Source organism: Syzygium oleosum, unplaced genomic scaffold, assembly GCF_021117445.2.
Source record: "Syzygium oleosum isolate NSW1041296 unplaced genomic scaffold, Sole_v2.1 Sole_v2.10, whole genome shotgun sequence".
NCBI lineage: Eukaryota > Viridiplantae > Streptophyta > Magnoliopsida > Myrtales > Myrtaceae > Syzygium > Syzygium oleosum.
Window position 1 is genome coordinate 7,960,075 of NW_026607494.1, and position 23,842 is coordinate 7,983,916.

Sequence of the window (23,842 nt, forward strand, 5' to 3'; positions counted from 1 at the left end):
GGGGAGGATAAGAAAAATCGTTGCACAAGGATTAATGGCAAGTGGGTACTTTGGCAATAGGAGAGGTGAAATTCGATCCTTAGTGTTGGCTGCGGATGAAAAGTTTTCAGAATGTGTACACATGCGTGATGCGAACACTGCGGCCAAACAAAATATTCCACATCTATACTGTACACATATGTTGACCTTCGTCGGGATACAATTTACTAAGCCGTTACTCATCGACTTTGTTAATGCAGTCTTCGTTTAAATATTCTAATTGGTTTACTTGATATATTAAGTTTCCAGATGGAATCCTAAACTGTCAGTATGCTGATATATATGGCATACATAGCATGTTTTGGACGCTCTTTCACATGGGTACGCACAAGATGAAGACATGATCATTCACATGGACAATATATAGCTAAGAGAACTAAGATTAGAAGGCACAACACATAAACAGAACATTCGGGTCTGAACTCATCATACGTGCGCTCCGATGTCATATGGTAGACAATGGTTTTCTTAATAACCAAAGAGGTCAAGAAATGGGCAACACGATGTATATCTACCATGTATTTTGTAAGAGCATTTATAGAGCGTTAGGGTTCAAGTTCATTATACGTGCGCTCTGATGTCATGTGTTAGATAATGATTTTCTTAATAACTAAAGCGGTCAAGAAATGGACAACACGATGTATATCTACCATAAATATATCGCAATAGTATTTACACCCATGTCACATAATCAATATACAGACTCTGATGCACGCAACCTTCCTGAACATGGCAACTTAGGTTGTTAAAATCGCCTGTCCATAAAACTGTGAACCCGCACCAAGATGCAGAGTCATCGCTCGGCGGCCATGTAGCTAGGTTTTGTCACTTTCTAGAGTACCGAAATCTTTGACCAATAGCCTCACGCTACATTACACCTAAAAGTCTTCATTAATTAGCATTAAGACTGTTGATTAGCAAAGCTGTTCATATCATAGAGAGGAGGCTGGACAGTACTCGAACACCACTTGCCCATGATTCGGCCAATAGCCTCCAAGTGCGTTCGAGGAAAAACAAGAAGTAGAGAGAGAGAGAGCAAACGCGGAACACTATCTAGAAAACACGTCCCTCTTATCATCTCTCTCTTTTCACTATTTCCGGTTGGCTTTGGATCCACGAGACCTTAAAAACAATGAATGTTCTGATGGGCCGAGACTTGTGTGGGAGCTAATTTGCTATTTACGATTGACTTTTTCGAGTTCTTCATCCACTTCCTCTTTCCTAGGAATAACTTGTCACATCCATTTCACACGTTATCATACCGTTACAATTAGGTAGATCCTATATTCGACTCCTCTTAGGTCTCTGTGATCAGCAATCTCTTGTTTTAACCTAAATGGTGATTGAACCTTTTTTATCCATCCAGAATCACATTAACACGCAAGATACCATATAACCAATCAGTCCCTCCAATCACTCCTTGATATATAGTAGGGTTACGTGTTTAAATGAAATCCAGATGTAAGTTTAACATCAAGAACACCTACCCCAATTGCATCTGTTGCTCAGTCTTTCAGCACACGCCAAAGGAGATACGAATTAATAGAGACTTAAACCAAATTTAAACTGGAGATGTAAAATAAATTTAGACCTCAGGTATTATTTTCTGAAGTGCTTCTATATTTTATAATCTGGCTAGGGTTCTTCATGGAAATGGACGGGATCTAGAATAACTTGTTTCACTGGTTTTTTCAACTGTACCCTAAACTTAGTCTTTCTGTTTCAATATCTACCCCTGTTACTAGCACACATAAAAACACATATCATCGAACTCGACACGTTTTGATAGGCCGTCTAGTTGGGTTCGAGATTGATGAGCAAATCTGGACAGAATCCGTCGGCAACAAACTCTGCAGAAGGGTTCGCTTGCTTTATTTCGAAATGTCCAACCATCAATGATGCTCTAAATTTTCTATGCTTAGGTTCGTTTTTCACATTAATCTCTTCATAACTGAATCCGCTGACGTTGTTTTCAACAGTAGTCTCTATCTTATTTCTTTCCCCGTGTGAAAGCAAGAAAATTGTTAGGGTTAGGTTCGCCCTAAGATTAGAAACATTCATGACTCCTTTCAACCACCACCCAAGAGCTTTGACTCTTGAGAGAATCTATGCAGCGTTCGAGCTTTATTCCTCTATGTATTCGTATATTTAATCATTCGTATACTAGTTCTTCTGTCGTCTGCTCCACTGATAATGATGTTCTTCTCAAATACATCAACTGAGGTCCATAAAAAGACAATTTCGATAGATCGATACATATATTATTTTGACGTGAGTCATGCACCATGCTCCATTTATTTCAAATGTTGACTCCCTCATATGTTTTTTTATGTGCCGAAAATGCATAACGGCGTAGAAAAAGTCAAATTTCGGAATTCACACGATACTCGCCCGATTATAAAACTATCCTCGAATGGAACGAGGAGGTCAAACAATAGACAGATATCTCTGGCAAGAAAAATGAAAAATTGATAAATATATATTGACCAATGAAAAAGAAAAGATTGATGAGCTGGGTCAGATTAGATTTCTCCTAGAAACATTCTATTATCTTGCTATATATATATATATATAGAGAGAGAGAGAGAGAGATTGCATGGCAATAAATTCTTTTGGGGTATGATACTATATAGGGTAGGTGTACGTACATTAATATATAAGCAATATCATTTGGCACCGAATATATTCAACGTATTTTATGGGGGTCTATTGTCGAGTATAATATATGTGTAGGAAATACAGAATAGGCATATATAGATAGATAGGGGGCAGTCGGAACAATAGCACCGGTGAAGCTTCTGACAATGTGAAGGCTCCGTTTGTTTCGCTAAAAATGAATGATTAGAAAATATTTTCTAAAAAAACGATCATTGTACTGTTTACCAAACTGAACGAATGAAATATATATTTTCATTGTCAACGGAAACGTTTAAACATAAACTGTGGTTGATAATGAAAACATTTTTCATCGACTAATTATTTCAAGCGATACAATGGGTCATTTTTAAGAAAATATCTTTCTCAGTTATTCATTTTCTATGAAACAAACGGAGCCGAATATGATTATCATTGATCTCCAAGAGAAAATAGCAAAAATGCTTCAACGTACATCTCGGTTGCATGCACAATTAGATCGATTTACAGGTAGTCCTGATAGAGAGGGATTCTATTTCTCGACAAGATGGTTACTAACATGAGAGTTTTGCAACCGTTGTAACCAAAAAGGTTTGATGATAAGGAGTTTTTCCTAACGTTTTTGCAAGTCAACGAACGGGCAATGACCGATGACATATGCTTACATGTTGCTTAGCACATACATTGTTATGGCTCATTTTTTAGGGGGAAAACTCTTGTGCCGACTTGAGTCCGCACGGACCTGGTGAATCGCAGATTGTGTGAGTCCCAAGTGATCGATAATTGTGATTGTTTTAGGTCGATGTATCTGAATGCAAGCAAGAGTTTCTCCGTTTTTGGACTATTTGCTCTTTTTTTTTAAGCCTCTTTCTCACTCTCTCTCTCTCTCTCTCTCTCTCTCTCAATTTTCATGCTTGAAGCCATTTTCATTTTGTGCGAGCCCCTTGACCACATGCACAGACAAATTAGATAGGGGTTTGAATGAAACTAGGAGTCCAGGATTAAATCTCGAGAGACGTCCGTTCGTTTAGGCAAGCTTATTTACGTAGCAATCTAATGCACATGGGAGAATTACATGATTCACAGATTTTTTTCTAGAGAAACGAAATTAAATGACAGTCCTATCTTATTGAATATATATATATATATGTCATAGGCGCTATGGTTTAGCTTTATGGGCGTCATAGATAGTCGATGGGATGGGGACTTTGGGAGGACACCATAATGTCAAGATGGTTGGTGTGGAGTGGAGGTAGATGATATGACGTTATCATTAATAATAATAATAATAATGATAATAATAATAATTTCTTTTTTTGGTGATTTATTTTTGATGGAGTAATCAATGATGGGCTGCTCGAGGAAGGAGGAATAATGAGCAGTGAGTCGCATCGACATGAAAATGAAATTATATGATTAGGAGAAATGGTCATATATGGACCGAATTCTTCTTGGACATCCTTTCACGTGGGTCCTACTTTTGATAGCATCAGCCTACCAAATCGAAAGTTACGGGAGAAAAAAAGGTGACATATACCTTCAAAAGTGGTATTGGATCGTAAGTGCTACAAAGTATTGGTAATCGGTTTTAAGGTGGGTAAGTTCTATGGGTGATTGATTCAAATTATGAACCTGTTATGTTGGAATCGCTTTTCATTTTTGAAATCTGAAACTTATCTTATTTGCTCTGAAACTTACCGTGTTTTCTTGATCCAATTCTAAGGTCTATTCTAGAACCCGTTTTTCTTTTATTCCTTTTTTGATTTTTTTTACATTAAAATAATATGAATAGCAAAACGATTCAAAGTAAAAGATGAACGAGGGCAACGGATCGAAGGCGAGTCAAGAACGAGCGAGGGTGAGTTGTGAGAGAGAAAGAGAGAGAAAGAGAGAGAGAGAGTTTCTAAAGTGAGGTTGAAATGAACAGAGAAAAAGAGAGCTATAACGAAAAAAACACCAAGAAAAAACCTAGAGTTTTTAGGCTTTATAAAACCGGTCCCAAATTCGATCCTGCCAATCCAATTTCCAGTTGGTTCTTTACCTGGAAGTGGAAACTAGATTGGTTTCCACCAGTTCCAAATTTTTAGAATTGGGAACCGGACTTATTCCAACAGAAATTTAGAGCTAGATTAGTTATCAAGGCAGTCCAGTCCGATTTCATTCTTTAATTGTGAAACACTTATTATCAAATGCCAAATGATGCCTAAGAGGACGCTTACCCACAAAAATACAAAGATGACCAAAATAGACTTTTAACATAGTCGTTCGAAATGATTTTTAACTTAAACTGATAGACGGCGAGGGGATTTCAACCGTTTATAAACTTCATAAATACTGGCATCAAGCTTGCAAGCTTGGAAACGAGTCCTTTAACGATCCCGCAAGATCCTGAACAAAGGAACTTACCCGGGTGCACTCGCTGTACTGCAGATCTTGAAAGAGACTGGAAAATTATTCTGTTTCTTGTGGACACCCCAAGACCAATGATTGCTAAGGATCATAGTGGCACTATGCATGAGTTTAGGTTAGCCCTTGAGTTGACGCTTCTTTTGACTTGCTAATAGAGAGAGAGAGACAGACCGATCCTGGCCCTTCTCCTTATCTTCTCTTTTAGCAAGTGAAGATGATTGTTGTTCTCTTTGTTTTGGGTATCTTTCTCCTTTCCACAGGGCCTATATGCTTGTCACTTTGATATGAATACGATCCTGTCGTCTTTCAGTGTGCCACCCTGACATTCTGGGGCCTTTACTTTGTATATTGGGACAAATTTGTGGAATTCCCTCCATTTAGTTCTGGTGTACGTACTTGAAAAATGGTCCTTCTCATTCTTGACGAGAACTTTCTTGCACCTACACAGCCTCTAGAACTGCTATGTTTCGCTTTAAAATTACTCGACTGAATCTTGAATAGGACGGCATGGCTTAAGCGCCTGAAATGGTGGTAAATGATAATGTCTCTTGGTTCTTCGATTCCTGCCAGGGGTGTTAGGTGCTGAACTGAATTCACCAGCAGGACTCTGGTCTGACCTAATTGCTCAGTTGCCGTTTACTTTTTTTTTTGGTTGTACTGTAGCAAGGATTTCAGAGTTGTAAAAAAAGATTTCCTAGGATGTTTCGTTCGACTTAATTGTGTACTACTTGAGAACTTTGCTGACATATAATTGAAGAGGTTTCACAGGTTATGCTATTCCAAATATTTGGAACGCCTAATGTCCGATTTTTCCCCTAAGTAGCTTTCCGCAAGATACTCATGTTGGGCAAGCCAAAAGGCCAATGGAGACTTACTGTATTTTCTTTCCCCAACTAAACCAGTTTTTGAAAATGAAGATACGTACTTGTACCTTGTGTCTATGTCTCCTGTTGTGAAAACACCGTGCGATGACAGGTTTAATCTCTCACTATTTGGCTCACTAATCAGGAACTGAGTCTGCTTTCTCTCTTGACAGAAACACATAAAGAAATTATTAAAACTGCATATTTTGCAGAAATTTCCGGACATTAAACGAATTTCAAGGAAGAAAAGAAAACTTAAGCTTCTCATCTCTACGTTGTGTTTTGGTGGGAGCCGTTATTGCTTGACCAAGAAAAATGAAGAGCGAATTTGTTGAGGCAGTCTCTCTATGCTGTATTCTTGGATATTTGGTAAGCTGATACACTGAAAAAACAGGAAAAGCATGTTAATCAGCATCAAGGTCTCAAGGAAGTTTGGTTTCTCAAGAATTTTATGATTAAAGACATTTCCAGGTAGCAATTCCTCTTATTACCTGATTTTCTGCTTCATATCGTCCGGCTAGCATTAATCTTTCCAAGCACGCATGATGCACCACTTAATCAAGTACCCCAGGTAGTGAAACGCCCCAAAAGAATTGATTGCCTTTTCTTTTCTTTTTTCTTGAAAGGACAACAGACAAGCACCAGGATTGGGCTTTCCAAGCGCATGCCACACTTCACTCCACTGATCATTCACTTTCCATAAGATCAGAAAGGGTAATCTTGCCACATTTCCTAGTGTCCAAAACATTGAATTGGTTGCTTATCAGCGCGATATCTCTCTCTGCTATCTTTCCCATCTGTCTTAGCTTGTAGATAATGAACTCCGATTTGCTGCTCAGAACACGAAGTTAGAATTCTTCATAAGGATTGATCTATCTGAAAAGAGGTGCACAGTTCTTATACAGAACAAACAGACGTGGGACTTGCAAAAACTATCATTTCCCAGAAAATCTGAACTATAGAAGACGTGAAGAGGCCATATTCAGATCATACTTTATTGCTGTTAGTGGACACAGAAATTTGGACACCACACACTAGGAAATACTTATCAACAATTTCTCAGATAGCTTCTTTTTCAAGCACAGCATGAAAGGTGGGAAGTCATGAACTGCTCCTCTAGATAGTGGTCCTTTCAGGAGGGTTTCACGTCTTGTGTTTAATCGACGCTCTAAGGAAAATCATTGGCATATCCTCACATGTTCTTCAGTAAAAGGAGCACATATTATCTACTATTCACGGGGTAAGGAAGGTGAAACCTCTCTAGAACTATATTGGAATAGGTCGACTAACCATATGAAATCTCCAGCTTGTTCTAAATGTCCGTCCTTACTATAAATTTCAAATGGAGCATCTCGAAGGCACTCTTTCGGTATAGACTATCATCCATGTGATCTAGACCAAACTGTCCTTTTGCTTTAAACTGCTATGCTAGCTATGTTATAAGGCCTAACCACCTAAAATTCTAAAGTTCTTCCATTTGTTACTGTCTTTTTCCTTTGTCTCTCCAATGCTGCTTCTGTCTGACTTCTGCTCCGCCTTCAATTGGAGGCTCTGGTGCTTAGATTTCTCATGTTATGGTGACCAACAATCTCTGAAGAGCGCCGACACTGTGTTCCTGAGTGTTACTATAATGATTTTCAGTTTTGAACCTAATAAGAGATCAAGTCTTCTGTTCTTTTGCCTCATGCCCTGATGTACTCATCTGTTAACTTGTTTCGATCTTGCCAGCCGCTAATTCTAACTAGATATCAGTCTGTCTTTCTCACAATGGGGGTCCATTCTATATCAAAGAAAGGGTTTACTTCAAAAGTATGAGTGCTCTCGAAAATTTACTTAACAGGCAATCTGGTGAGTCATTTTCTTTTAAACTAGTTGTTAAGGCCACATGAAGGATCGGCTTTGTTTGCAGGCCTCACATCATACTCTCTCTCACAATCTAGCAGTTAGCAGTTAAACTAGATTGCATATATCACTTCCAGTGCTGCAATCTGGCAATATAATCTTATCGAAATGGTTTAACATTCTACTGACATCAACTTCAAATATAACCAGTTAACATACGTGAAGGAATAAGAGAAGAGACGATACTATTGTCTCCGATCGACAGTAATCTTCTGCAATCTAAATTTTTTCCTTGTCATGCCTTATTGGTTCTGCATCTGCCTGAATTCTCATCTAATTGATGAATATAGTTCTACTGTTGATATATCTTGGCTGTTTCTGCTATTGCTAGCTACAACTAACATTCCTCACTAACCATACTTCTTAGACTGAGGTGATCATGTCTGACCGAGCATCTATACCATCATGTGTGTTGCTATTTCCTAGTATGTTCTGTCTTCCTTATTCACCTTCCTCTTAGCCCATTCATCACGTGCTCTTCCACCTGCCGATTTGCTGTGAGCACATCAGTCTTAATCACATCTATTTTCAGTCATGCCCCGTCACACAAAATTCTTCACTTCAAATGATGATTATGTGATGCCTATCCTGTGCATAATCACGTGCAGTCATTTGACTATCAACTATTTCTCCCCAAGAACACAGAATCACGTGCAGTCATTCGTGAAAGGCGCTAATTCATAGCTTACTTCCAGAGCAGAAACTAAATAAAACCGCCGCATGTCAAAAAGGAGAGATGATGAATCAAAACAAAGAGCACTACCACTTCACCAGAATGTATAATAGTACGCTAAATCGCAGGGTAGAATCCATAGAGTGAAGGGTCATATGTACCTGACATATCCGTCATTGTCCAAGTCAGCAGCGACTAAATCTCCCAAAGTCATCTTCTGCTGGAGAACCCAGTTTGCAATCAGGCGATTCCTCTTGTCGACTCTCAGTTCGGTTAGGTACACAAATGCCTTAGCAACGGCCAATGTACTCAATAGCAGCCACACTATTGCGAAACACCTTCCTTTCGCAGTCGAAAACCCACAATCTCCATAACCAACCGTGGTCACTGAAATGACAGACAGATAAAAGCTATCAACCCAACTCAAATCCTCCAAGAAACGAACCGTCACCGTCCCCAGGGCAATGCAAATTAAGACTACACCTAAGGCCAAGCAAACTTTGATCCTTATCCTCATCCTGCCCTTTTCTTTATCGACCATATACGTCTGAACCATCGCATTGAAGCTGTTCTCATCCACAGTGCTCAACATTACGGCTTCCTGCCGATCGCAGATGTAGGTGACCAAACCATTGAGCAGAATCCCAAGTAATCCGAATCCTGCCAGGATGAACACGCAAGTGAATAGCTTGGTAAATGTGGTGCTTGGGACGATATCGCCGTAACCGATCGTGCAGAGCGTGACCACAGTGAAGTACACGGCGTCGATGAATCTCACCGTCTCCTGGCCCTCGAAATTTCCAGTAGTTATGTAGATGACAACGCCGAACATAAGATACACGAAGACGGCTATCAATGCTTGACGGACAATCGAAGAGGTCAACTCAGGGGCACGTCCAGGAAATGAAAGGTCGGGAACTGATTCCTTGTTGCTGCTGAACATTGAAGGAGCGGAATGCGAACGGCAAATTATCTTCTTATTGTTCAAGTTGGCAACGAAATTGACATATGAAGAAGAAGAACGGGGTGTCCTCGGAATGGTGATACCGGCATCATGGGCGACATCACGTGCGCCGGAAGGAAGATTATCACACGCCGAAATGCCGGATTCCTCTGCTTCTCTAGGATTCAAGAGAAAGGGTTCGTTTTCCATGACGAAACTGCAACAATAGGAAGTAGGAAAGGAACGGCGATAGCTTCTGAAAGAGAAATGATACGTTCTTGAATTCAAGCAAACAGTCCACCTATAAGTCAATGCTTTGGTTGAAGAAGCGAAGGTTCTTGACAGGTAGTTCGTTCAAGATTCACAATACCCAGATCCGATTTTCAACTTTCATTGGGGAGGGGTGATTAGCAGATGATGAAATTTTATTCGATCCAATGGAAAACTCCATTGATGTGATGTTACTACTTGAGTTGTATAAAACAAAAGGGAAGTTTTGGCAGTTAGTGCTAGCGATCGGGAAGTGCAAACTCAAAAAGGTTACCAAACTATAAGACGAGGATCCGTCCTAAACTTAATTGCAAACCTTGTGCTTAAAATGTTTTTAAAAAGCATCATACCTGCCATTCACACCCGGTCGTAGTAGATAGCCATCATCTTGCGATAGAGATTGAATCAAGACCACGAGTAATGAACCCCGCCAAGAGGGCGGGCGTTCGGCCTCTTGGCGGGGCAAGCGATAGTGTAGACCATGTTGTCATGATGAATTAGTTTATTTAGGCAAAACATGGCTAATTGAGAGCGGCAATCGCTACAAGGCGGAGATGATCATTAAGCAACCCTGTGCCTCAATTCAGGCCCTCGCACCAATAGAGAAACTATGAAGTATATATCAGTTCGGTGGGTCGGGTCAAGTTTTATAACTTAATGCTCTCAACCAACACTCCAAATTGCTCTTCGGTGCTATTTGGTCAAGGCTCGTAGATTGCCGGTGCATGATCAGGTCTACTATATGGACACTTTCGCGCGTTGCATAGTCTGTAATCATTTTTGTATATTCTTTAAATATTTTATAATGACATAAAGCGACGTGCGTGATGACATTGAGTAGAGGATGAAAGTGTCAATCATCGTACAAACTACTAAACGAAGGACGAATGCTTAAGGCTTGTATTGCGAGCCCAAACACCACCAAAAGCTAGACTTCATTGTTGCCCATTATATGTGTACAAAATTTAGGGTTATGCTGCGATCGAGTTTAGAGGTGACCAATGAGAGCGATCTAACTAGGCCGGGCCTAATTTGTTGCCCAAGCTCACCCATAAGGACAATTTCATGAGCCCAACGGGGCCGGGCCGGACTTTATAACTAAATTGCCTTTGTCCAAACCTGCCCGAAAGTACCCTTCAGGCCCATCTAGTTTGAGTGGGCCCGTAGACAGTCAAATCCATCATGGTCTATATAATTAGGTTGTTATGTTATCATCGTACCTCTGTGAAGTGGCACACATGCATCGTACTTTCATGTCGCCTAAAACTAACTCATTTTAACAGTTTATCTACAAATTTCCCCCCTTCCGCATTTCTTTCTTCTGTTCGACTTTCCTCTCCTCGCACTCTCTCCCGCGTGACTAATTAGACCTCAACTGTCCTCGTCCATCTACCAAACTTGATGCTCTATTTACAGGACAATTTCGAAAATGCAGTGGAACTTTGCACCAGGAACCTTGCCCGATGCAGGGAGCTTGCTGAACAAGGGCTAAATAGCGCCCCCCCCCCCCCCGGGCCACGCGCACCAGGCCTTTCCCCTTGCTTATTACGCCCGGCCCGCGTCGTGTCGGGTAGCGCGGGCCCTAGGCCTGTGCCAATGCTAGCTCGGCACTGGCGCTGGAGCGCCGGGAGGGCTGATCATACTATAGGTCACATAAATGTCACGTAATTGTGACTTTATTATTACCATGCATCAAGGAAGGGAACAAAATCTCAAAATAATGGATGAAAACTAAATTCCGCATAACTCGATTCTATATGGTGAACGAAATCTCAAAAATTAGGGATCTTCTGTGCACTCAAGTTCAACAATGGTTCCCATTCAACGTGAATTTTTTTTGACGTATATACTTAATTAGTAGCTAGAGATTAAATGGGAGTTTTTTTTTTTCAAGAACCGAGTAATTTTTGGTCGACCCTTTTGCTCACTTTTTTTTTGGTACGGTGCTGGGCCAAGCTGGGCTCGGCCCAGCCCATTTGGGATATACACAGAACGAGGACACGACGGTAATTACAGGATTCGCTGACCGGTGACCGTTGTGGAAGTTAAAAGAGACAGTTGGGTGAAGTGAGGTTCGAAGCACCCCGTTTCTTCCTGTGAGAAACAGAGTCCGTCCGCCCTCTGTCAGCGAAGGGTGTGCAAATCACTCGCCTCCGAACCATCCCATCTCTCGCTTTCTCATAATTTGAATTCGCAGAACGAGAGAGAGAGAGAGAGAGAGGGAGGGAGAGAGTAGCATCTGGGTCTTCTTGATCGACTCCTTTCAACGGAGGAAGAAGAATGAAGGAAAAGAACAGAGAGGAGGTACCAATGGAGTTGAAGGCGCAGGTCGAGCGTATAAAGGAGATATTGCCCGATTGCACCGACCGGGAGATTTACGAGGCGCTCAAGGTCTGCAAGATGGATCCCGACGACGCCGCTCAGAGACTCCTTTCTCAAGGTTCTTTCCGCTCTCCTTCAATCTCTTCTTGTGTCTTGGTTTATAGTCTTGAGAGCAAGAGATACCCGTTGTTTTGGTTGCTTTGGGTCCAACGTAGACCCTTTGAATCAGTGCAGCTGATGTAGTTTCTCATTTAGTTCTTGACTTTTCCATTTTGATGAAACTGTCGAATTCGGGTCTCCCTGATTGACTCTACAGTGGAGACGGAGGAAAACAGAGAGGCGGTACCGATGGAGGGGAAGGAGAAAGTCGAGCGTATAAAGAAGATGGTGCCCCGTTTTGCCGAAGAATTGATTTGGGAAGTCCTCAAGCAATGCAACATGGACTCCAACCTCTCCATTCAGAGACTCCTTTCTCAAGGTTTTTACAGTCTCCTTCGATCTGTTCTTGTTCTTGGTTTAGTATTGAGAGACACGGCAATCAAGCAAAAAGACACCCATTTTTGTTGTGTTTGGATCTAACGTGAACTGTCAAGCCAAAAAGAAAAACGTGAACCCTTTGGGTGGGTGCAGCTGATTTAGTTTCTCTTTTTGTTCTTTATTTTCATTCTGATGAGATTATTAGTTTTGAGTCTTATTGATTGACTCTTCAATAGAGACTGGGAAAAACAGAGAGAGGTCACCGATGGAGCGGAATGAGCAATTCGAGCGTATAAAGGCGATGGTGCCCCGTTTCACCAAAGAAGACCGAGAGGGGGTACCGATGGAGTGGAAGGAGCAAGTTGAGCATATAAAGGAGATGATGGCCTGTTTCACCGAAGAAATGATTTACGAAATGCTCGAGCAATGCTACATTGACTCCGACCTCACCCTGCCGAGACTCCTTTCTCCAGGTTTTGCACGCTCCATCCATTCTTTGTTCTTGTGGTCCGTTAGTCTTTAGAGGAATTGCCATCAAGCAAAAAAGCACCTCATTTTATTTAAAACAAGAAATGTAAATTTTTTTTTGTTTCTTTGTTTCCACATTTGATTATACAATCAGATGGCCTTTTGATGTTTTCTTTTGGCTTCAGCATATTTTGTTCTCTTTGGTTCCTTCTTGTTTGAAAAAAGAGAACATCATTTTCTGATGTGCTTTTCATTGTTTTGAATTTTATTTAGATGTTCTTGTTTAGGTGTCATGCGAGACAAGCATAATAAAGTCGACAACTTAGGCTTGTTAGGTTATGCGCTTGAAGCCATATTAAAGACAGACATGCATTTTCTTCTTTTTGCAATGCAAGCCGATAAAAAATGTCTTTGCAGAATTAGAAGAGCAGTGTAAGTTTTCTCTGATGATTCAATCAGATTCATGCTCTGATGATGATTCCAGCAGGGTTCAGGGTGAGCTATGAAGGCTAAATCAAAATTTGTGTTATTCAAAAACTTTTCTAATGAAACAGGTCAGATGGAAATACTAGTCTATTGCTCTGGCCATAATTTCTAGCATTTGAATGAGGAATTTAACTGCTTGCAGAGAATTTTTCTCTGGTGCATTTGCAGTTTGAGTTGCATATTAAAATTGTTTTTGGCTTACAATGGGGTCGGTAGTGGGTGAGGTTTGTTGGTTGTATGATCTTTTTCGTTCCATACGTATCTGCAGTTGCTGGAAGTCACCATAGTGAGCCCTATTAAGGAGTTCTTGTCATCTGGACTGGTAGGATTTTGAGCAAGATAGAGGTGCATTTCATGCATTAGTCCTAAGCTTTAGGATTGATCTTGAAGGTAGACGTTGTTGATAACATTTAGCATTATTCCACATAGCATTTTAACATTGAAGCACTCGTGATGAATTCATCTCTTTGCCGGATGATCTATGTAGCAATGTTTAAGTTCATTGACACAGTTCCCCTTCTTTCACCTTTACCAATAAGAGCGCTCTTCAATTTCAGAAACGCCTAGCAATTCAGGATCACTGTTGAATAATTTTTCATCACCTCCGAGCAATGCCAAGTCATCAATAGCTTCTCAGTTGCACAGTGTAAGTTTTGACAAAGGGAAGGAAGTTGTTCGCCGCACAGAGGATGACGCTGCAACTACGTCAAGAAGTAATGTCCGAGCCTTGCGTGCCAAGGGTCCTTGGAATTCCCATGCAGTGCAAGCTGGTTCTAATCCAATGGCTCTTGGACATGATGTGGCTAGTTCCTCCAGAGACGATTCGGGATATAATGAGGCTCTTGGAAGTTCTGAGTTTCTGGAATATAAAATCTTCCCACCGCCGACACAACAGGTACAATTCTTTACATATCACATTTGACTACTGAGTTTGCTTATTTATGCTTACAGCTTTAAAACTCTTCAGTGCGGCTAGTTGACTATTGTCCTCAGCCTTACTCTTTAGTAAGTCAAACTAGTTAATGGCAACATCCAATGCCTAACTGGATGACTTCTCAGTTCTCACTATTATGTTTCCGACCATGTTCGATTGGACACTACAGGTTCTACAGCTAAACATAATGGGTTTGGCTATATTAGTTTACTGTTGTTTGGTGTTGACCATATTTTCCTTTTGTTTGCGTGATCTTTTCTGTCTCCCCAAGTTATTCAAAAAATCATTGACCATCCAATTTTTTGTTTGATATGTGCATCTATGAGAGTTTGCGTTGACCACTATTTTTTCGTTATGTTGCTAATTCATTTCCACAGTATGGAATATCATTCACGCTGAGTGATTTGGTGGCAAATGCTGATCAACCGTCAGAACTTCAACGTCTCCTTAGATTCCCCTTTCTAGACACCTCATCTGTACCCTCAAGATCCAGTGCTGCGGGGTCTCAGCACCCACAAACATCTACGTCAGAGGTATGAAAATTTTAGGCTTTTAGCTTGCGTAATTTTCCTCTAGTGGATAACACAATCAAGTGCCTTTTCATCAATTTACTTCCCAAAACGAAAATGGGAAATCTTCGAATTATGGAGTTCCATAGTTTTAAGGGAATTGAATAGATTGTTTTTTGAAAAAATCTTCTACAACAACCTCTAAGTAGCAGTTTTGTGATGTGCTTTGGTAAGTAATAAGAAGGCGATACATGACTGTATTCATTGAAACTATAGAACCTTTGTCAGTCTTACATATGTGGTAGGGTACTTCTGCATCATTCTCTTCTGTTTCGAAATCCTTATCTATTGAGCATTGCAGCTGTCTAAATGCAGACAGTATGATTTATTTATTTCTTCCTTCTTGCTCATTGTCAAACCCAAGTAATTCAGCAACGTCTCGCATTCAGCCTTTTAGGGATCCACAAGATCCAGTCCTTGATGCCCCGTTTGCATGCTCAAGATATAGTCCTATTCAGCATCCAGGAAAAATGTCAGAGGTCTGGTAGTATTTAGCTCCATTTTTCCCCTTCTATGGAATGCATGATGCTGGCCTTTTCTCTCAGCTGATTTCGCCATAAAGGAAACAGCAAATTCTGATACTAATGATTGTACCTTCAGAGGCACAGAATTTTTTTTGATGTGGTTTAGTAAGTAATAAGATGGTGTGATGTGACTGGTTTAATTGAAACAGTACAACATTTGACTTATACATCGAACTGATATGACAATGCTGTCAGCTGTGGGCATCCTTAATGTTAGCTTCTATTAGCGAAATAACCACAAATAACGCATGTAGTTGCAATCCTTCGAGCTCCATAAAAACTTTAGAGCATGTATGCTAAAGGATTGCAACAGACAGACAATACACAAGCAAAACTGACTGCCGAGTATATTCATGATTTTACAAATGTTTGAAAGGGAATACTAATTGTAGATCAACGAGTAAAGATAGGCCACGCTTGTGGGTTTTGTTGTTTGATTGCCAGTTACCACTATAACTCATGTTTGGAACAGTCTTTGTAGTTTCCTAAATGCCGATTGTTTGTAACCTATTCATCCTTCCATGTGTCAAACCCTTGATTGAATTGCTGCATTTTAACCATTTGCAATAATCGCCTGTGTTTCTTCTCCACAGAGTGGACTATCAGAAGCCACCCCAAGTAATTTGCTGAGACGTTCCATTCAATCTACTCCGAGAAATGCACTTGATCTTCCCTCCTCGCGATTCCATCATGCCCACTCTGTATCTGTGAGATTCAGTATTTTGCTTTTATAAGGAATTCGTAAATGTTGATGCTTGGCCTTCAGATTGAGTACCACAGTCTAGGGGGGCTGACTAGGTTGCATCTCTGTCAAGTTAAACTATTAGTTTATTGATCAAGCATGACATTCTAGACTATGTACTCTAGAAATTTGAAGCAGTGCTTTCAATTGATTTCTCAGAATGCACAATCTTTCACATCAAGTGCTTCCATCCATCAGTCACTAGAGACCCCGATTCTAGGAAACAATATGTCCACTGGCCGTGGATTTACACGTCCAAACATAGAACTGAGCTCCAATGAGCCTCAGTGCCCCCTGCAACAACATGGTTCCATGGACGAGGGTGACAATATGCATCAGAACTTTGTATATGATATGCCATCTGCTCAACAAGAGGTGCATCAAGGTCGTAGCTCGTCTCGGGCCAATGCTGATGTTTCTGGTCGGGGAAGCTTCCTGGGCGCGGGAAGTACACCTCATCCATATCTGACTAATTCACCTACACCCTCTGACATATCCAGGACCGGCTACGACTCTGCATTGCACTATCAGGCTCAGCATCAGCAGAGAAATGATTGTCGCCCTGCAGGAATGGCAAAGAAAGTTTGGATCCCACTTGGATGGCTTTTGTATCTACTAGTGCTAATCTCCCCGACAGAATTGTAATGCAGTGATGTAGCTAATAAGTTCTCTCACCGTATGTCTTTTCTGCAGAACTATAACAACGCTGTATGGAACCAGCTGCCTGGTTCTGGAGCAAAGTCTGCGCTCCCCGAGATCCAACATGGTGGCTTCCCCGGATGGGCGCCTCTGCCTGCTGAAGCAAATAATCAGCGCGGTGAAGGATCTTCACTGCAATAAGCTTATTAAGGCCACCCGAGCTGGTACCTTCCTGAAACGAGCATCATGCTAAATCATCAGCGGCTAAGCCCACTGTCGTCGCTGATTACTGCTTGTTATCTGCATTTACAGGGAAGGCTTTCTTCCTCGAGTTTGACATAGAAGCTTTACGGGTGGCAGATTCATTGTAAAGATACTTAGGTTGCTGCTAATCCACTTTCACACACTTCCTTGTTTCCTTTGAATTGGAGATAACATAGGGGTTCTTGCTTGTCCATGTGTACATACTTTCAGCATATAATTCATTGGCTCAATATCGCCTTCTTGTTTCATAACTCTCGGGTCGGAACAGATTTCGTGCAAAGATTTTGTTCTGCAAGTAAGAGGGGGTTTTAGTGTTGCGTCCAAGGAGAATCCTAGTCGCAGGATGTTAGTTCGACCGGGTATATCTTCATAAGCTCTAGCCCTTTTTCTAATGCTCTGAGTAGGTAATTATCGCCGCGGTCGTGCCCTATTCTGCATATAGACGAACTTCAAGAGTTTCAGTACAGATACTGGGAGCTCATATAATGGCCTTCTAGAGTGTGCTTGTCCCTCTAGGAAGAGAATTGACATGAAGTCATTATCAAAGAAGTGTAAAGAGTGCATTCTTACAATCTTGTCTTAATCATTAATTCGTTCTATCAATAAGGAATGTGCTTTGTTTGAAGTTTCAAATTATTTTCGTGGAATTAAAGTGTTTAGCTTCAAATATGGTTGTAACCACATAAAACGTATAATCGCGTAATTGTCGCTTTATAAGACAAATCTATAAAATCATTTTAGCAACAATTTTAGACCATAATATTTTTAGTTGGCTGAAATATGGTCCGATGCTCATATACCATGCATCGCGGAAGGGAACAAAATCTCAAAATATAGGATAGAAATTAAATGGTAACTCGATTCTATATAGTGAACAAAATCTCAAAATTGAAGAACGTTCGTGCATTCAAGTTCAACTATTTCAGTTCGACGTGAACTTTGACATATATACGTAATTAGTAGCTAAATCACTCGCCTTCTTTCTCATTTCTTCATGTGAAAAACAGAGTCCACCCATCTGTCAGCAAGAGATACCCATTGTTTTGATTTCACTGAGTTCAACGTAAACCCTTTGAACCAGTGCAGCTGATTTAGTTTCTCATTTAGTTCTTAATTTTTCAGTTTGATGTAACTGTCAAATTTGAGTCTCCCTGATTGACTCTTCAGTGGAGACAGAGAAAAACAGAGAGGCTGTACCAATGGAGGGGAAGGAGAAAGTGTGAAATTTTGTAAGGCCATTGTCAACTCTGAAAGGTTGGTTTAATAATTAATTATTCTAACACTCTCTTTCACGTTTAGTTTGGTCTATTTGCCTTAGTACTAAGTGTGGACGTATTTAATTGCGAAGGTAAATGTGATATGGAAAGATTCGAACTAGAACCTCCCGTTCTGATACCATGATAAAAATAAAGCCGAATATAAACTTGTAGAATTTTTTCTATATTCATAATGAATTATACAAGAGCTTACTCATTGGCTTTATAGGAGGCTAACTGTAATAACATAATATTACAATAGAAATTACAATCAATCAAAATAACATGATTGCAATACATACACAGAATCATGAAATATCTTTATAGACTTTACGGGAGGCTAACTAGTAATGTTACGATAGAAAATACAATAGATCAGAATAACGGGATTGCAATCTAAAATATACACAGAATCATGAAATATTTTTCCAACAGTTTCCTTACCAAGTGTAAATAATATCTTTATGTAATAGAATCCAACAACTTTGTTCTTTAGAAAGCCGAGCGTGTAAAGAAGATGGTGCCCCGTTTTGCCGATGAATTGATTTACAAAGTGCTCGAGCAATGCAACATGGACTCCAACCTCGCCATTCGGAGACTCCTTTCTCAAGGTTTCTACACTCTCCTTCGATCCGTTCTTGTTCTTGGTTGGGTATTGAGAGACATTGCCATGCCATCTTTGCTGTGTTTAGATTTAACGTGAACCCTCCGTATACAGCCAAAAAGGAAAAAAAACGGGAACTCTTTTGGTGGGTGCAGCTGGTTTAGTTTATGGTTTTGTTCTCTATTTTCATTCTGATGAGATTGTCAAATTTTGGGTCTTCTTGATTGACTCCTCAACAGAGACGAGGAAAAACAGAGAGAGGTCATTCATGGAGTTGACGGAACAAGTCGAGCGCATAAAGGAGGTGGTGCCCCGTTTTGCCGAAGTAGACGGAGAGGGGGTACCGATGGAGTGGAAGCAGCAAGTCGAGCGTATAAAGGAGACAGTGCCCTGTTTCACCGAAGAGATGATTTGCAAAATGCACGAGCAATGCAAAATTGACTCCGACCCAGGTTTTGTATAATCTTTTTTGTTCCATACGTTTCCGCAGTTGCTGGAACTCACCGTAGTGAGTCCTTCAAGGAGTTCTTGTTGTCTGGACTGGTAGGATCTTGAGCCAGATAGAGGTGCATTTCAAACATTAGTCCTAAGGTTTAGGATTGATACGTTGTTGATAACATTTAGCATTATCCCACGTAGAATTTTCAGTACTGAAGCACTCGTGATGACTTCATCGCTTTGCCAGATGATCTATGTAGCAATGTTTAAGTTCATAGACACAGCTCCCCCCCTTTTCTCACCTTTACCAATTAGAGCGCTCTTCAATTTCAGAAACGCCTAGCAATTCAGGATCACCGTCGAGCAGTGCCAAGTCATCAGTCGCTTCTCAGTTGCAGAGTGTAAGTTTAGACAGAGTGAAGGAAGTTGCTTGCCGCACGGAGGATGATGCTGCACCTACGTCAAGAAGTAATGCCCGAGCCTCGCGTGCCAAGGGTCCCCAGAGTTCCCATGCATCAGTAGCTGGTTCTGATCCCGTGGCTCTCGGAAATAATGTGGCTAGTTCCTCCAGAAATTATTCGGGAAATAATGTCTCTCTTGGAAGTTCTAACTTTCTGGAATATAAACTCTTCCCACCACCAACACAACAGGTGCAATTTCTTTACATGTCGCATTTGACTACTGAGTTTGCTTATTTGCGCTTACAGCTTTAATACTCTTCACTCGGCTTGTAGACTATTGTCCTCGCCCTTGCTCTTAGGTAAGTCAAACTAGTTAATGGTAACATCTAAAGCCTAACCGGATGACTTCTCAGTTCTCACTATTATGTTTCCAGCCATGTTCGATTGGACACTACAAATTCTACAGCCGAACGTATTGGGCTTCGATATATTAGTTTACTGTTGTTTGGTGTTGGCTATCTTTTCTTGTGTTTTACTCTGTCTCTCCTAGTTATTCAAAATCATCCACCATCCGTCTTTTGTTTGATATGTGCATCTATGAGAGTTTGTGTTGACCACTTTTTTTTTCGTTATGTTGCTAATTCATTTCCACAGTATGGAAAATCGTTCATGCTGAACGTTTTGGTGGCAAACGCTAATCAACCGTCAGAACTTCGTCGTCTCCTTAGATCCCCCTCTCTAGACTTCTCTGAACCCTCAAGATCCAGTGCTGCGGGGTCTCAGCACCCACAAACATCTACATCAGAGGTACGAAAAATTTAGGCTTTTAGCTCACGTCATTTTGCTTTCGTAGATAACACAATGGAGTGCCTTTTCATCAATTCACTTCCCAAAAAGAAATGGGCAAATCTTTGAAATATGGAGTGCCATACGATAGTTTTAAGGGAATTGAATAGATTCTTATTTTGAAAAGATCTTCTACAGTTAGTAGAGATATAGTGATGTGCTTTCATAAGTAATGAGAGTCGTATGACCTCTTCTTTCGTTTTGAAATCCATGTCTATTAAGCATTGCAGCTTTCTAAATGCAGACAGTAAGATTTATTTTTCGTCTGTTGTCAAGCCCTCGTATGACTTGGTCCTTGCTTTTTCTTTCTTTTATTGCTGATTCTTCTCCACAGAGCGGTCCATCAGAAGCTACCCCAACGTCTACCATTCAGACTTCTAGGGATCCTCAAGATCCGGTCCTTGATGCCCCCTTTGGTGTCTCAAGTTACGGTCCTATTCAGCGTCCTGGGAGAATGTCAGAGGTATGGTGGTATTTAGCTGCTTTGTTCCCCTTCTATGGGATGCATGCTGCTGACCTTTTCTCTCAGCTGATCTCTCCATGAAGAAAATGCAAATATTGATTACCTCAGAATTGTACCTTCAGAGGCATGAAAGTTTCTTTTGATGTGACTTAGTAAATAATAGATATGGATTTACCACAATAATTCGTGTTCGGGACAATCTTTGAAGTTTCCTAAATGCAGATTGTTTGTAACCTATTAATCCTTCTTTCTTTGTGTCGGACCCTTGATTGAAATATTCCATTTTAACGATTTGCATTTATTGCTGCTAATTCTTCTCCAAAGAGTGGACGATCAGAAGCTACCACAAGTAATTTGCCAAAATGTTCCATTCAATCTTCCTGGAGAAATTCAACTTGTCTTCCCTTCTCGCAATTCCATCATGCTGACGCCCACTCTGTATCTGCGAGATTCAATATTTTGCATCTATAAGGAATTCGTAAATGTTGATACTTTGAACTTCAGATTGAGTACTGCAGTCTAGGGGCGCTGACCAGGTTGCGTCTCCTTCAAGTTGAATCATAAGTTTTGATTGAGTAGGACAAACTACTGTACTTTGAAAATTGAAGCAGTTCTTCCAATTGATTTCTCAGAATGCACAACCTTTCACAGCAAGTGCTTCCATCCATCGGTCACTGGAGACCCTGTCGCTAGGCAACAATATGTCCGCTTGCTGTGGATTTACACGTCCATACATAGTACCGAGCTTCTATCAGCCGCTGTGGCCCCTGCAACAACATGGTTACATGGATGGGGGTGACAATATGCATCGGAACTTCGGTTATGATATGCCATCTGCTCAACAAGAGGTGCATCAAGCTGGAAGCTTGTCTCGGGCCAATGCTGACGCTTCTGTTTGGGGCAGCTACCCAGGCACAGGGAGTACGCCTCCCGGATCTCTGACTATTTCACCTGCACCCTCTGATATTTCCAGGGGTGGAAACGACTTCGCATTGCACGCTCAGGCTCAGCACCAGCAGAGAAAAGATTATCGCCCTGCGGAAGTGGTAAAGAGAGCTCAAATCCCACTAAAATAGCTTTTCTATCTACTAATGCTGGTCTCACTGACAGTCTTGTAATGCAGTGATGCTAGCTAATCAGTTCTCTCATTTTATCTGTCTTTCCTGCAGAACTATAGCTACTCTGTGTGGAACCATCAACCCGATTCAGGAGCAATGTCTGCGCTCCCCGAGCTCCAACTTGGTAGCTTCCCCAGATGGGGGGCCTCCGCCTGCTAGAGCAAATAATCAACGCAATGAAAAAATGTTCGCCGCAATATGCTTATCGAAGCTACCCGAGCCGGCAACTTCCTGAAACGAGCGTCATGCCAAAGCGTCAGTAGTAAGGACCATATGATATGACCACGAGCGATTTGCAGGACCCATCAACAATGCAACCACCTCGAGCTACGCTGTTATCGCTGATTACTGCTTGCTATCTCCATCTACAGGGAAAGCTTCCTTCCTAGAGTTTGACATAGAAGCTTTAAGTCGTTCAAACTGTTCTAAAAGCTTAATTGGTGTTCGGACAGTTTTTTTCACGCAAAGATTTTGTTCTGCAAGTAGGGGGTTTTGACATGGCGTAGATCCTTCTAGTTGCAGGATGTTAGTTAGACTGTATATATCTTCCTAGACTCTAGACCTTTTCCAATGCTTCGACAAATAATCACCAGAGTTGCACCGCCCTATTCTGCATTGAATGAACTTCAAATTGTTTCAGCGAGTTACTGAGAGCTTATATTATAGCTTCCTAGAATGTGCTCGTCGCACGCAATTGACGTGAAGTTATAGTCAATTGGGAATCGAAGTGAAACGAGTACATACCTTTTGAAATTCAGAATTCGCCTTACCAGAGAGTTTGGTCCCTGACTGTATACCTTGCCAGGGTTGGCACTGTCCTGATCATGGCGGTATCGTTCATTAACCCGACTCGATCGCCTACCATTGGATGAGGATGACGACGACGATGATGCAGTTTTAGTGGCAACTGAAAATCAGCATTATTGGAACTTGCTTAATGAAACATCTCGCGGAATTTATTAGGCCCTCTAGTAAACAAAATGCCCGCCCGACCCGAAGCGCGATCGGGCAGGCCTAAGCAAGCCATTTTCTCGTCACTCCGATCGTCCGGTCATTTTGACGAGAGGAGTTTTCGACCCGATACACACTAGGCAGGAGTTGCCCATCTAACAAGGTACAGATACTCACTCCAATGAGTAATGCACGGTTTGATTGGATGCTGTCGTATGTTTTTTTTACATTCGACGGTCCTCACTAATCTCACCCATAATAAATATGTTTTCTTGATACATAATTAATCAAATATTGGGGAAAATATATATCTATATAGCAAATGAATTTTCTTTTAGCAAAATTGAGCTTGTCAAATATATTTTTTTCTCGAATATATGTTGCGGATGGCTCTCTTGGCCCAGGCCCATTTGGAGTTTCGAACGAGGGGCATGACCGTAAATACGGAAATTCGCTGACCTTTCCGGTTGTGGAAGTTAAAAGACAGTTGGGTGAAGTGAGTTTCTGTGAAGCACCTCATGTTCTTCATGCGAAAATAGAGTCGACCCATTCGAAAAAGAAAAACCCATTTCTCTCTCATAATTTGAATTCGTAGAGCTTGAGAGAA

The 23,842-nt window shown here is 41.0% G+C and overlaps 3 protein-coding genes across 6 annotated transcripts; 2 read left to right on the top strand and 1 right to left on the bottom strand.

Annotated features, from left to right (window-relative positions):
• Positions 1-6,054: 6,054 nt before the first annotated feature.
• On the bottom strand, positions 6,055-9,742 carry LOC115685749 (two pore potassium channel c-like). 4 transcript variants are annotated; one of them, XM_030610852.2, is made up of 3 exons: positions 8,682-9,733; positions 6,437-6,776; positions 6,055-6,327 (listed from the first exon to the last, which is right to left on the bottom strand). In XM_030610852.2, the coding sequence occupies exons 1-2, from the start codon at positions 9,671-9,673 to the stop codon at positions 6,632-6,634; spliced, it is 1,137 nt and encodes a 378-aa protein (XP_030466712.1). In that variant the 5' UTR covers positions 9,674-9,733; the 3' UTR covers positions 6,055-6,327; positions 6,437-6,631. The 4 variants fall into 4 exon arrangements, with proteins under 4 accessions (XP_030466712.1, XP_030466713.1, XP_056171027.1 ...); XM_030610853.2 differs by lacking the exons at positions 6,055-6,327; positions 6,437-6,776 and adding an exon at positions 7,355-8,342 and having other exon boundaries at positions 8,682-9,742; XM_056315052.1 differs by lacking the exons at positions 6,055-6,327; positions 6,437-6,776 and adding an exon at positions 7,355-8,435 and having other exon boundaries at positions 8,682-9,738.
• Positions 9,743-11,837: 2,095 nt separating this feature from the next.
• LOC115685856 (uncharacterized) lies at positions 11,838-17,160 on the top strand. Its single transcript, XM_030610994.2, has 8 exons — positions 11,838-12,173; positions 12,372-12,533; positions 12,769-13,005; positions 14,044-14,381; positions 14,798-14,953; positions 16,107-16,220; positions 16,415-16,828; positions 16,949-17,160. The coding sequence occupies exons 1-8, from the start codon at positions 12,014-12,016 to the stop codon at positions 17,093-17,095; spliced, it is 1,728 nt and encodes a 575-aa protein (XP_030466854.2). The 5' UTR covers positions 11,838-12,013; the 3' UTR covers positions 17,096-17,160.
• Positions 17,161-19,286: 2,126 nt separating this feature from the next.
• LOC115685806 (uncharacterized) lies at positions 19,287-22,556 on the top strand. The gene is made up of 6 exons (XM_030610920.2): positions 19,287-19,470; positions 19,790-20,113; positions 20,498-20,664; positions 21,038-21,166; positions 21,799-22,212; positions 22,336-22,556. The coding sequence occupies exons 1-6, from the start codon at positions 19,287-19,289 to the stop codon at positions 22,441-22,443; spliced, it is 1,326 nt and encodes a 441-aa protein (XP_030466780.2). The 3' UTR covers positions 22,444-22,556.
• Positions 22,557-23,842: the final 1,286 nt, after the last annotated feature.

Bases quoted from the DNA above. Each gene is read 5' to 3' on its own strand.
- LOC115685749 (XM_030610852.2), bottom strand. From the start codon at position 9,673: ATGGAAAACGAACCCTTTCTCTTGAATCCTAGAGAAGCAGAGGAATCC. The intron at 6,777-8,681 runs GTACATATGACC...TGTTCTGAGCAG, and splicing joins GACAATGACGGATATGTCAG to CAAATCGGAGTTCATTATCT.
- LOC115685806 (XM_030610920.2), top strand. From the start codon at position 19,287: ATGGAGTTGACGGAACAAGTCGAGCGCATAAAGGAGGTGGTGCCCCGT. The intron at 19,471-19,789 runs GTTTTGTATAAT...CTTCAATTTCAG, and splicing joins CAAAATTGACTCCGACCCAG to AAACGCCTAGCAATTCAGGA. The intron at 22,213-22,335 runs GTAAAGAGAGCT...TCTTTCCTGCAG, and splicing joins ATTATCGCCCTGCGGAAGTG to AACTATAGCTACTCTGTGTG.
- LOC115685856 (XM_030610994.2), top strand. From the start codon at position 12,014: ATGAAGGAAAAGAACAGAGAGGAGGTACCAATGGAGTTGAAGGCGCAG. The intron at 12,174-12,371 runs GTTCTTTCCGCT...TTGACTCTACAG, and splicing joins TCAGAGACTCCTTTCTCAAG to TGGAGACGGAGGAAAACAGA. The intron at 14,382-14,797 runs GTACAATTCTTT...TCATTTCCACAG, and splicing joins TCCCACCGCCGACACAACAG to TATGGAATATCATTCACGCT.